General features: G+C 40.3%; 1 protein-coding gene across 1 annotated transcript in view; it reads left to right on the top strand.

The window, feature by feature from the left end:
- si:dkey-98f17.5 (uncharacterized protein LOC569123 homolog) overlaps positions 1 to 11,410 on the top strand; it is a 23,394-nt gene extending 11,984 nt beyond the window's left edge. Inside the window, exons 8-12 of the mRNA XM_060883691.1 lie at positions 3,504 to 3,649; positions 5,151 to 5,322; positions 5,951 to 6,063; positions 7,050 to 7,137; positions 8,386 to 11,410. Of these exons, the coding sequence (XP_060739674.1) occupies positions 3,504 to 3,649; positions 5,151 to 5,322; positions 5,951 to 6,063; positions 7,050 to 7,137; positions 8,386 to 8,442 (576 nt within the window). The 3' untranslated portion in view covers positions 8,443 to 11,410. The remainder of the gene's footprint in view (positions 1 to 3,503; positions 3,650 to 5,150; positions 5,323 to 5,950; positions 6,064 to 7,049; positions 7,138 to 8,385) is intronic.
- Positions 11,411 to 12,056: the final 646 nt, after the last annotated feature.

Below are 12,056 nucleotides of genomic sequence, written 5' to 3'. Positions count from 1 at the left end.
GGCCCCGGACCCCATACTCCCAGAGCACCCCCTACAGATCACCACAAGGGACACAGTCGAATGCCTTCTCCAGATACACAAAGCACATGTGGACTGGTTGGGCAAATTCCTGAATTTATTATTATAGCATAATAATCACAAGGCACGCCATATAGTCAAAGAAAACTTTGGTTGCCTAGCAACATAACTAACAAAGTTAAAAATGATTCTTTGGCCAATCGGATTTCAGTTTAATAATGTAAACCATAACCATTACGTTCTGGTAATAAAGGTGTCAGGAGGTGTATTGAATTTCTTGTCTGTTGTAATCACCTCCCTAACACACACACACACACACACACACACACACACTCACACACACATACTCACACACACACACACACACACACACACACACTACAGATTTGCTGGATAGAGATTAGTGTTGAAAAGAGTGTAATATTACTTACAGGGATCTTAATGAAGAGTGGAGCGAGGGAGTGATGCGTAGTGCTGAGAAAGTGTTCAAGCAAAAGGACTGATCTCACTCTGCCTCTCTCTCTCTGTATCTCTCCATCTTTGCCTTTCTTTGTTACTCTCTCACTCTCTGTCTTTTTCTCTCTCGCTTTGAATCTCTGTCTCTCTCTAACACACACACTTTCACAACTGTTTTTCTCTCTCTCTCTCTCTCTCACTCTCTCTCTCGCTTTGAATATCTGTCTCTCTCTAACACACACACACTTTCACAACTGTTTTTCTCTTTCTTTCTTTCTCTCTCTCTTTTTCTTTGTCTTTATCCTTGTCTCTCTCTTTGTATTTCTCTCTCTCTTTTTCTGTCTCTCTCTCTGCTTCTGTCTCTTTACAGTATATCTCTTTTCGCATCTCTCTGCTTCTCTCATTCTGTCTCTCTCTCTCTCTCTCTCTGTCTCTCTCTCTCTCTCTCTCACTGAACTCATCCCATCTGGAGGCTTTCGCAGCCAAAATCCTTTCGCTTTCAGAGCACAGACACTCGAGTGCTTTTATCACCACTCGGCAGATATAAATATAATAGCACTGTTGTTCTGGAGGTTCTTAGGATGTGGTTTTGATCACTGCTTCTCTTCCCACGGCGTTTTTATGATACGTGTACGTTCGTATGTAAATTACAGACCTGATGTTGACACTGATGATTTCAAAGGGATCTAGAGACTATACTAGTAATAGTAGATATAAGATTAATAATGAATAAATAAAAGTTTATTGATATATAAAAAGTTTTACCAGCCAAATCCTGAACAGAAAGATCTTCTCTGTTGTGCGTATCAGCTCAGACAGGGCAGAGAGCGCTCTAACTTAGCTTTACTGAAGTACATTCATCAATAATCTAATCTAGAACAATGACACAGCTCGCTAATGTTTATACGGCTCTTATACGAGCGTAATGTTTATGCTTGTAACCTCTTGTAACTTTTATATAAGATGTAAAATAAAACCTGTAACATGCTGAGACTGTCAACTGGTTCATGCAGAATAATATTGTAATGCTGTTGAACTCATTTAGAACACGTTCTAATGAAGAAGAAGTCTGTACAGCACAGTGAAACTATTTCTGTATCATGACAGAGCACAAGGTCAGTGGTGCTGTAGCAGAGAGGGTTAAGGGCCTTGCTCAAGGGCCCAACAGTGGCAACTTGGTAGTGCTGGGGTTTGAACCCTGTTCCTCTGATCAACAACCCAGAGCGTTAACCACTTGACCCACCACTGCCCAATAAATGGACTCATAATGAATTATAAACCTTGTTATTATTATTTATAAACACACATACTCACATGTACGTTATTACAAATCATTTCACTTCTATTTGTGTAGTGTTGTTTTTTCTTTTTTTTTAATAAAAAAAGCAGCTTTACAGAAATACATACAGCCAAGAAAGAAACGAGAAACTTTTTCCCTTAACGAGGGAGTCCGAGGCGACGGTGTTGAGGAAAAACTCCCTGAGACGACATGAGAAAGAAACCTTACGAGGAACCAGACTCGAAAGGGAACCTCATCATCATCTGGGTGACACCTGAGAGTGGAATTCTAAGGGCCTTTTTACCCCTGGTCACTTCATGTGTTGTCTCTGATCCGATAGCTATCTGATTTGTTAAAACTGTTCCATTTACATTAGGCCACATAAATGCGTCTCGGCGAATCGGATATCGATCCGATCTTTCTGCTCCCGCCCAAGATGCAAATATATTTGACCTCATTTCTGGGGTAATTTAAATGGAACACACTTTGGTGTTTGCGGTTTTCAGAACGCCATCAAAAAGAAGAAAAAACTGGTTACGACGGTTATGCTACAAAAAACAGCGTTTACAGTTTGCTGCATTTTCGGCAGCAGCGCATTTTAAGACCCGACGAGACGCCTGGGTGAAAGATCACCTGCGAGTGACGTACTTCCGTTTGGGAGGAGTATAGAGCTGACGTATGTGGCTTGAACAACCACATTCATTTACACCTGTCCAGTTTCATGTGAAACGCGTCCCAGACCACCTCCTGAAGGGGTTTGTACCATCGGATTTATATCCGTCTCCAAAACGTTTCAGAGGGCATTTAGACCTGGTCTGTTTAACATCGGATAGCTATCTGATCACAGAAAACGCATGAAGTGACCAGGTGTAAAAAGCCCCTAAATCACTACTCTTATATCTATTTACTATATAGTCAAAAAGTGCAACCACGATCACTGATGGAAACAATCCAATGCCATCTTCTTGGTTTCTAGTTGCTACTCTTCAGAGAAATAATGATCCAAATGATCTTTATTTACAGAGCGTCCCGTAATATATAAGTGCAACATCATAAGGTTAAGGTCGATTTTCTGATCAAGGATGAACGGATCTAAATATTCTGATTAATCAATTTGCAAACTATCAGAAACAGAGCCAGAGTTTTGACGAGGTTCTTGTGTTCGTAGTGTTTTATCGTTTCCTCTTATGCGGCACTTATGGGACGTCCTGTCCGTTCGGTTACTTCGCCGATCCCGGTTAAACGTAAGGACGATCGTGATATAAAGCATTCTGTTAAGAAATTTATACTGTATATACATCACACTGATGAGTAAAATGAGGCCTGGTGGTTTCGACATTAAAACACAAGCACAAATGCACAAGCCTCACCCCATAGATCAATCGTGCAGCTCGGCTAATACGATTAAAGAAAATCTATTTAGTTAGCAAGAGATGAGGTCAATCTGTTCACTCATTCCCTCCAAAGTCACATTTCTAATCCAGCACGATCGGTGGTTGAGTAAAAATGAGATAGCTGTCATTAAAAGCAGGAATTTAACGTATAAGACAAGCGGCAAAGCGCGGTGAGACGTTTCTGTTAGGAATGCTAGTGTAATATTATGTTGTATCAGCTCTGTTTGTGTTCTTATATCATTCCACACACACTCGTATACACCCGTACAAACACACACACAATGCATTGTTCTGTTCTTATGTTTCTTCTTTCTGTGTGTGCGCGCGCGCGCGTGTGTGTGTGTGTGTGTGAATAGCCGAGCAGGTGCGTGAATCAGATCGACGAGGTGTGCGAGACAATAGAGAAGAGCATTAACCAAGCGGTGCAGAAGACCTTGGACCAGCTGGAGAAAGACTGTGACCTCATCACCTCCACCATCAGCAACAAGCTGGAGCAGGACAGGTTAGTTCCTCTTTCAGCCTCCACTCCACTTTGTTGGTTGATATGATCTTTAATACATCTCAGTACAGTGAAATTCTTTCTTCACATATCCCAGCTTTGGAGGTTGGGGTCAGAGCACAAGGTCAGACATGATACAGCACCACTGGAGCAGAGAGGGATGAGGGTCTTGCTCAAGGGCCCAACAGTGGCAGCTTGGCAGTGCTGGGGCTTGAACCCTGATCCTCTGCTCTACAAACCAGAGCCTTATTACTGTAACACTTAAAGGCAGAATTAACACTTAAATCTTATAGACTGTATAATTAAGATTTTTCTAATAGCACATAAAGGCAGCGTCTAAACTGGAAATTATGTATAAAACCATATAATTATCATATTATAACTAGATTTGTAAAGTTCATCACGACAAACTTTGATGTTGGCTTTGATGAGGCAAGTATTCGCAAAGGCCGGTGCTTTTTGGAGGCGAGTGGACATAAAACTTGTGAAATCTAGTGGAGCGCTAGGGTGACAAAACATTTGGAGGCAAGTGGAGACGAGCATGTGACGTCATCTGAAAACCTGTGACGCAATTCCCCTCCTTGGGCTGAATGTTTTGATATGCCACATGCCCATGTTGTTTAATTTTTTATTTACACATGACATCACGTGGCGTCACCTGACTTCATCAGAATACCCGTGAGGATGTTCTGAGTGTTTTGATATGTCACATGTCCATGTTGTAAAAAGTTTTTTGATTTTGCATATATTGGGGGCGGGGCTGCGGCACAACCGAAAGGCCAGTCGGTACACCAAATTAAAAGTTTGTTCAGAGTATCACCCTAAAGGAGCTGGACGAGTTTGGTGTAGACAGTTCGAAAGCTTGTCGAGTTATAAACCTCCAAATTTTATAATGGGAGTCTATAGGAAAAAAGGCCACATTGAGACCCGGTACCCCGAAGTACCGGTACTTGGATCGCTTAGAAAAGTAATAGCAAACAAACTTCAGACCAGGATCTACAACATATCCGAATTTGGTGCATGTGGCTCGAAAGCTCTAGGAGGAGTTACTCTTGATATATTTTTGTCTAAGCTTAAATACTGTAGGAAAACAGAATGTTGGCTTCTACAAAGCGACATAATTATTCCTTGAGCTAAAAAGTGAAAAGAAAAAAAACACGTCTGTGAGTGTTTAGTAAACTAAAAACTAGCCAGTTAACATTAGAGATGATGAGTGTTTACTTTCATAGTGAAAAACCATTCAACTGGAATTTTTTTTTTTAGGGGAAAAGGGGCGGGGCCTAGCAGCACCGTTCTGGTTCAAACGTGCATAGAATGTTAGTAAAGAAACGAGCTTTTGCACGACCCAACCTTAACACTTTTAAATGTTTCGTTAAATTGTTGTTAATTGTTCTAGGTTTTAGGGAAAATGTTACGAAAATTTCCAACCGCGCCCGTAAACCTGTGACGTTCTCCATGTGAGCAGTGATTTGAGGAGGAGTGTGTTTGCTTTCTGCTCTGGCAGGAGTAAGGTGAGTTATAACAAGAGCAGCCGCTTTAACGCTTTCCTCTGCGGGTTTCTGGCCATCTTCCTTCCTGTCGCCTTCATCATCAGCTTTCTCATCAATACGTTTCTCCCGGACGATCTAGGAGCCCTGGTGGGGGAGGGGCTTGCCACGACGCTCTACGCTATTATGGTATAAAAATATACCATATACAGTACTGTGCAAAAGTTTTAGGCAGGTGTGAAAAAATGCTGTGAACAAAGAATGCTGTCAGAAATATAAATAACGAGTGTTTATTTCTGTCAATTTACAAAGTGCAAAGTGAGCAAACAAAAGAAGAATCTAAATCAAATCTATATTTGGTGTTACTACCTTTTGCCTTCAAACCAGCATGAAGCGATGGCACGACCCCCACAGAGCCCTGATCTCAACATCATCCAGTGTGTCTGGGATTACATGAAGAGACAGAAGGATGTGAGAAAGCCGACATCCACAGAAGATCTGTGGTTAGTTCTCCGAGATGTCTGGAACAACCTACCAGCCGAGTTCCTTCAGAAACCGTGTGCGAGCGTGCCTAGAAGAATCGCTGCTGTTCTGAAGGCAAAGGGTGATCACAACAAATATCGATTTGATTTAGATTTCTCTTTTGTTCATTCGCTGCATTTTGTTCATTTATGAAAATAAATCTTTAACACTAATATTTTTGAAAGCATTCTTTGTTTACAGCATTTTTTCACACCTGCCTGTACTGTAAATATATATATTTGTGCATGCGGTACAGAAAACGAGAGCATACATACGCTGTTGTGTACTTTTTAAGGGAATTGTTCTGTATCTGTGGGAGTGGATCCCTGAAGACGGACAGGTGGTGGCGGTGATGGTCTTCGGTGCGACCTGCTACTCTTTCCTTTTCCTCGCCAGGTATTTTGCACGGTAAGTGATTTTGCTTGTGGTGGCACAGAAGATTCAGAAACACAAGAGGGCACTGTAAACTTAAATCTGATCTCCTGCACATCATCATGTCTGTGGTATACGTACATAAAGATACGTACCTCTCATTGCTTTTTTTACGTATCTGCTTTTCAGTAATTGCCGTATAACGGAATACGGCTTAACGATAAATACCACAGTGAGTTTAGGGGGAAAAAAACAAGGAAAAAAAACACAAAAGCTTTATAGTACTTTGCAATATTGATTACAAAATTAAGTTAAGATGTTTAAGATGTCATTCTTTGAATACTATACAGTTATAGTTAAGTTTTATAGTTAATTGTTGTTTTTTTTGTCGTTATTTTTTTTTTAAATCTGTTATCAGCCTCATACCTTTGCTCAAAATAACACATACTAAGCTTAAATAACACATTTATATTCACATTAACGCTTATCACCTAACCGTGTCGACAATTATTTATAACAAATGACATCAGAATTCTTATACGGCTCCACAGCAACAAAGAAATCGCAATTTATACTGTATAGGAACGAATTACACCAGATACTGAGGTCAAGCTATTTCTGCCATTAGAATTAAATTTAATAAATAAAAAAAATATCCATTGTTAAAGTAATTACCTGTAACTTATAAACCAGGGCCTTATCCGTGAAAATTCTCAGTGTAAAGAGTTTCTCCTAGTGACGTAATTCTACGAAAATTCTTGTTGGACGTTTCCACTTAAAATTAAAGAGAAGATTCGAGTAAAGATAAAAGTTCTTCGTAAAGCATCTTAACACTTAAAAGTGCTCATAAGGTCAAAAAGTGTTAGGAGTCCTGAGGAGGACTTTTAAGAGGATTAAGAGTTTCTTTATCAGAGGAGAAAATGACTGAAAGGTGAAGAAGGAGAAGAATGTTCATACTATGTTCATGTGCTCTGATTCTTTCTCCTCCTCCTTCTCCTTCTCTCATTCCCTTCCTCCTCCAGCCAGGGTACTAAAACTCTCAGCAAGAAAGAGAAGAAGAATCTAATGGAGTGCAGTGAATATGTTAAAGATGTCCTCAAAGCCAAAAAGGTAAGAGAAAAGCTGCCAACGAATAAGACTTGAAAATAATCAGTGACGGCGTGAAGCACAGTAACTGTTACCTACGTAATGAAGTGTTTCTTTTTTTTCACAATTTGCTGAAAATTACAATAAATTATTTGTACTAAAAAAACATCCTACTGTTATAGTATTAACATTCATTTATACTGTAGGTCATGTGTTGGAATGTCTGCAAATCAAGTTAGTTCCTGTTATCACTTACTTTATAGCAGCTATAACTAATCGTTCTGTCTAAAAGTTCTCTTGTTGTCCATGTTGTAAACTTAAAAGGAGCTGAAGCTACGTTCACGCAAGTCTCCGAGTGCCGTACAATGACGTCGTCAGTAGGCGTTTCACCTAGTATCCTTATTACTATGGCAACCAGGAGTAGGGGTTTCTAATACTGGTTGTCATGGTAATAAGGTTTCTCAGTCTGTGGAGCAACTTGAAAATAAATCAGTTTTATTGCCACTAAAATGTTTCTGAAGGGCGTTTGTGTAGATGAAGGATGGAGGAGAGACGAAGCACTCTACTCTACTGTCTTTACTTCCATCGGTAGTTTCCATAAGTGTGACATGCCCACATCTAGTCACAAACGCTCGCTGTCATTCATGTCACCAGAAGTCGCCGGATCTCTGAAAATGGAAGGTCTCCGCTGACGTTGTCGACGCGAGCCATTATACGCGTGAACGTAGCATGACACCGAAAGACACTATTAAACGTATATATGTGAAGCATCGGGGGCACGGTGGCTTAGTGGTTAGCACGTTCGCCTCACACCTCCAGGGTCGGGGTTCGATTCCCGCCTCCACCTTGTGTGTGTGGAGTTTGCATGTTCTCCCCGTGCCTCGGGGGTTTCCTCCGGGTACTCCGTTTTCCTCCCCCGGTCCAAAGACAGGCATGGTAGGTTGATTGGCATCTCTGGAAAATTGTCCCTAGTGTGTGATTGCGTGAGTGAATGTGTGTGTGTGTGTGTGCCCTGCGATGGGTTGGCACTCCATCCAGGGTGAATCCTGCCTTGATGCCCAATGACGCCTGAGATAAGCACAGGCTCCCCGTGACCCGGGGTAGTTCGGATAAGCGGTAGAAGATGAATGAATGAATGAATGAATGTGAAGCATCGATAACATTGAAACAAACTCATTCATATAAACCTCTGATTTTCCTTCTGACCAATCAGATATCAGAATTCAGCAGTTAAATAACCTATATTTAAATATATGTTTCTTTTATAAACAGAAGAAACTCTACGAAGAATACCTGAAGCAGTGCGCGGCCGAGTACGACTTCAACTGAACGCAGGAGGATTCACCGAACGACAGGAATTTCCTGGCAGGAAAATGTAGCAAACACATCTCAGGTTAAACCTTAATGTCGGTTTTGTCAGACATTTTTTGTCACTCCAACTTCCGAAGTGACAAAAATACTCAGTGCCTTTTTTTGTTTAACGCGAATGAACGATCCTGAGAACTAAACACCAGCCTGTATGTATTAATCCCGCATGCGAGTCAATACGCTGCACTGATTCGATGAAGTCTTAGGAGACATACTGTATTGATGTATTTAGAGCCAGATCTCAAGTAAGTACTTAGCTCGACAAGCTAACGTGAACTGTGAACATCGATTTGCTTTTTTTTTTTTTAGCCGGGTAAACAATAGACTGTGACTTTTATCAAACGAAGCTGTCGTTTTATTTTTTAATTGTTTGTTACATGTGAACGTTTTGCTTTTGTTTGGACTTTTCTAGATCATTCTGTGGTCTTGATCTTAAAGCAAAATCGTTGGCATTTTACTTTGCTTGTAGTAGAATATTATATTATAGTAGAAAGTTCTATAATAGTACTCAAACCCGCACCCTGTTCACTGTATTCATTTAATTCCATTGACTTGGTATCTAAAGGTATGAGATGATGAATCTTCCATATCAGATTATACAATGATGATCCTGTAAATATAGAGCAGTGATCGAAGAAAATGCAGTGTTTTGCTCATGAGTCAGTGTGAGCCAGACTTATTCAGAAAGTCTTGTTTATTAATTAACATCCTTCATTTGCGCTTAATAATTGCGTATGTGTGTATCGCTGACCAGTGATAGTGAGTGAAAATGTTTGACACTCGAATGCTTTTGGTCCCAGTGGCACCAAAACCACCAGCAGATCTCTACTAGCGAGCAAAGAATTATTTTTTCAACGATGAAACAAATTTTGTCTACGAGAACAAACACACAGAGTCGTCACACTGATACAGATGCACACCTGACGTCCTGTTAGTAAGGTAGCAGACATGTTTGTGCTGTTTGATATCTTATCACAGAAACGCATGAACTCAGTATGTTTCTAGGCCACACCTCCTCCAAGGCTATAGCACAGAGCCACGCCTCCTCCAGGGCTATAGAACAAAGACACGCCTCTTCTAAGGATATAGCACAAAAGCCATGCCTCCACTCGGGCTATAGCACAAAGCTACGCCTCCTCCAAAGCTATAAGTGACGTGACATACGGCTAAGTACGGTGACCCATACTCAGAATTCGTTCTCTGCATTTAACCCATCCAAAGTGCACACACACAGCAGTGAACACACACGCACTGTGAACACACACCCGGAGCAGTGGGCAGCCATTTATTCTGCGGCGCCCGGGGAGCAGTTGGAGGGGGGTTCGGTGCCTTGCTCAAGGTCACCTCAGTCATGGTATTGCCGGCCCGAGACTCGAACCCACAACCTTAGGGTTAGGAGTCAAACTCTCTAACCATTAGGCCACGACTTCCCCAAACAAAGAACAAAGCCTCACCTCCTTCAGGGCTATCACAGAAAGACATGCCTCCTCCAAGGCTATAGAATAGATCCACACCCCCTACAGGGCTATAGCACAGAACAATGCCTCTTCCAAGGCTATAGCACAAACCCACGCTTCCTCCAAGACTATAGCACAAACCCACGCTTCCTCCAAGGCTATAGCACAAACCCACGCTTCCTCCAAGACTATAGCACAAACCCACGCTTCCTCCAAGACTATAGCACAAACCCACGCCTCCTCCAAGGCTATAGCACAAACCCACGCTTCCTCCAAGACTATAGCACAAACCCACGCTTCCTCCAAGACTATAGCACAAACCCACGCTTCCTCCAAGACTATAGCACAAACCCACGCTTCCTCCAAGACTATAGCACAAACCCACGCTTCCTCCAAGGCTATAGCACAAACCCACGCTTCCTCCAAGACTATAGCACAAACCCACGCTTCCTCCAAGACTATAGAATAGATCCACACCCCCTACAGGGATATAGCACAGAATCACACCTCCTCCAAGGCTATAGCACAAAGCCAAAAGGTTTTTTTTCTACCACCCTGCCAGAGACAAACAAGTAGAAGTAAATGATTCTTAAAAGAGCCTAAAAATTTTTATTGTTTTAAGGAACCTTTTCCACCACGAAGAACCATTTGTGCATTGGAAACTTTCCATTTAAGAGCCTAGTATCAACAAAGATCATAGATCGTTAGACATCTGTGCAGAAGCAAGAAGTGAGCTGGGGCTGATTTCCTCCTATCCCACACTGTAGATTTCTGTAGTCTATGTAGCACTGACGGCTGTATCGGCTGATTACACGGAGAAGAACATCCCTAGATTTAGGCTAGCTTCATGCAGCCTGGCATCTCAGCAAACATCTCACGTCTTCTCTTCAGTGGGTTGAATCAGGAGCTCAAATCCGTTTGGACATTCAGGTGTCTAAAGGCAAAAAAATTATGCAATGCAACTGGACTAAACCAGCAGAACTTGGAAATATTAAATAAAATATTTATAAATATTAATACTACTCATGTTTTTCATTATTTATTGTTTCATTCAATATGAAAAAAAAGCTACAAGATTGTTTACTATATAAAGTTTATTATAGCGATGGTTTATTAGGTACACAAATAAAATAACACCATTACTAAATAAACTGTCAAACAAAGTGTTTATTGTGCGCTAGTTTTTTTTAGGTATCCTATCAGTTTTCCTGAGAAGCTGCGACTTTGTGAAAACGTTTTCTAAACTGATTATTATCCTAAAACGGTGCTGTCTGATTTATTACACGTCTCCTAAAGGCAATACGTTCTTACGCCTTTGTAAGTTGTTAAAAACCTCATATATGGTGAAAAGTGTCTTCCATAGTGAACTTACAGAACAAAGTTGTGCTCCATTATTGTGACCTTTCTGCCTTTTGTATTGTAACTGCTGATGAATTCAATTTCAAATAAATTACCCTGCATGTGGTGTCGAATTCTTTCGCATCATTATTAATGAAATGCACAATTACAACCATGTTAACTGTTTGTTTTATTCGTTAAGTTCATCATCTGATAAGAACCGATTATTACTTTTTAATCTATATAAAGTTATATTTAAAAGATCTGTAAAACAAGCCATCGTGTTACTGCAGCTATAAACATAAAGTTATATCCCTAACCTTTATCTTTATCCAGTCTCTCTCTCTCTCTCTCTGTTTCTATCTCTCACTCTCTCTCTTTTTCTATCTCTCTCGACTAGAGATGAGTGATAGCATTTATTTTCATAGTACTTGTTTAACATATATAGATTCTTTATTTTTATTTTTATTCTTGTTATATATTTTTGCTGCTGTAACAGAGAAATTTCCCCATTGTGGGACGAATAAAGGTTTATCTTATCTTATCTTATCTTAAGATTCATTATAAGATTAATTTAAATAATTGAACTTATGTAAATGTAGACGTTCATATACACCTGACTTACCTTGCAGTTGACATTATTACCACCGTGTTGTTCTGAATAAAGATTTATTTCTCAATTAATTAGCACCTTCTGACCAATCAGAATTCAAGATATTAAAAAAAAAAAAAAAGAAAGAAAAGAAAAAAAAGAAAGCTTAAAGCAACAAATTTATTCTT

This window comes from Tachysurus vachellii, chromosome 12 (assembly GCF_030014155.1).
Source record: "Tachysurus vachellii isolate PV-2020 chromosome 12, HZAU_Pvac_v1, whole genome shotgun sequence".
NCBI classification, from domain to species: domain Eukaryota; kingdom Metazoa; phylum Chordata; class Actinopteri; order Siluriformes; family Bagridae; genus Tachysurus; species Tachysurus vachellii.
The sequence above is the reverse complement of the archived record's forward strand: the minus strand, read 5'-3'. Positions and strand labels throughout refer to the sequence as shown.